The 916-nt window shown below is 36.1% G+C and overlaps 1 protein-coding gene across 1 annotated transcript in view; it reads left to right on the forward strand.

Moving 5' to 3' along the window:
* The window catches only part of LOC107613293 (linoleate 9S-lipoxygenase), a 6,163-nt gene continuing 5,820 nt past the window's right edge, over window positions 574-916 (forward strand). Inside the window, exon 1 of the mRNA XM_016315234.2 lies at window positions 574-862. Within this exon, the coding sequence (XP_016170720.1) occupies window positions 646-862 (217 nt within the window). The 5' untranslated portion in view covers window positions 574-645. The remainder of the gene's footprint in view (window positions 863-916) is intronic.

Here is a 916-nt window from a genome sequence, read left to right on the forward strand (position 1 = left end):
ATAGAAGTTATAAATATAGAAGTTGTAAATTTAATATTAATTATTTTTTATTTTAAATTTTTGTCAATTTATTAATTTTAGAAAATTTGTTCTATATTATTCATATCATTATTAATATGGTTCCAACTTCTAACCCTAACATTATACTGTGAGTCAATACTATGCGTATGGATTTAAATATCGAAATCAGCATGTTGAAAAAAAAAAATAAAAATAATGAAGGCATTTTTATTATTAACCAAAGTTTCTGTGCATTGCATCATCACAATATGGCTGGCATTCATTTTTGTGTGATAAATTGGAAGAGCATAAGTACTAGTTCCGATACAACTGCATGCATTGGATGCGGTGAGATAGGTACGTGGGCATTGGCATGCAGTAGTGGTTTGTGAGGTTGGTTGACGAGTGTTGAATGCTTAAGACGTGTAATCATCACACTACATTGTCTCACCATGTGTGCAAATAATTAAAAATTTCTGCATGTTAGTTGCAGTGGCTGCATGACACCTTGCACATAATAATAATGGAGTATTACGTTCAAAACGTAAACACGCAGCTTATAAATACCGTACCACATTTCCTTGCTTATTTGCAATACAAGCTACTTAATTAATTAGTTAATGTTTACTTAGCCAAATTGCGAAGATGTTTTCGGGAGTGACAAGTCTGGTGAACAGGGGACACAAGATTAAGGGCACGGTGGTGCTGATGCGCAAGAACGTCCTTGACATCAACTCCCTTACCAGCGCTCAGGGACTCATCGGCCAAGGCCTCGGCTTCGTCGGCTCAACCATCGATAATCTCACGGCCTTCTTGGGCCGCTCTGTCTCCCTCCACCTCATTAGTGCCACCAAACCAGATGGTTATGTTGCTCCCTTTTATTTTTTTTTTAAATATTATTCGTATACTAAAATTA

This window comes from Arachis ipaensis, chromosome B08 (assembly GCF_000816755.2).
Source record: "Arachis ipaensis cultivar K30076 chromosome B08, Araip1.1, whole genome shotgun sequence".
NCBI classification, from domain to species: Eukaryota; Viridiplantae; Streptophyta; class Magnoliopsida; order Fabales; family Fabaceae; genus Arachis; species Arachis ipaensis.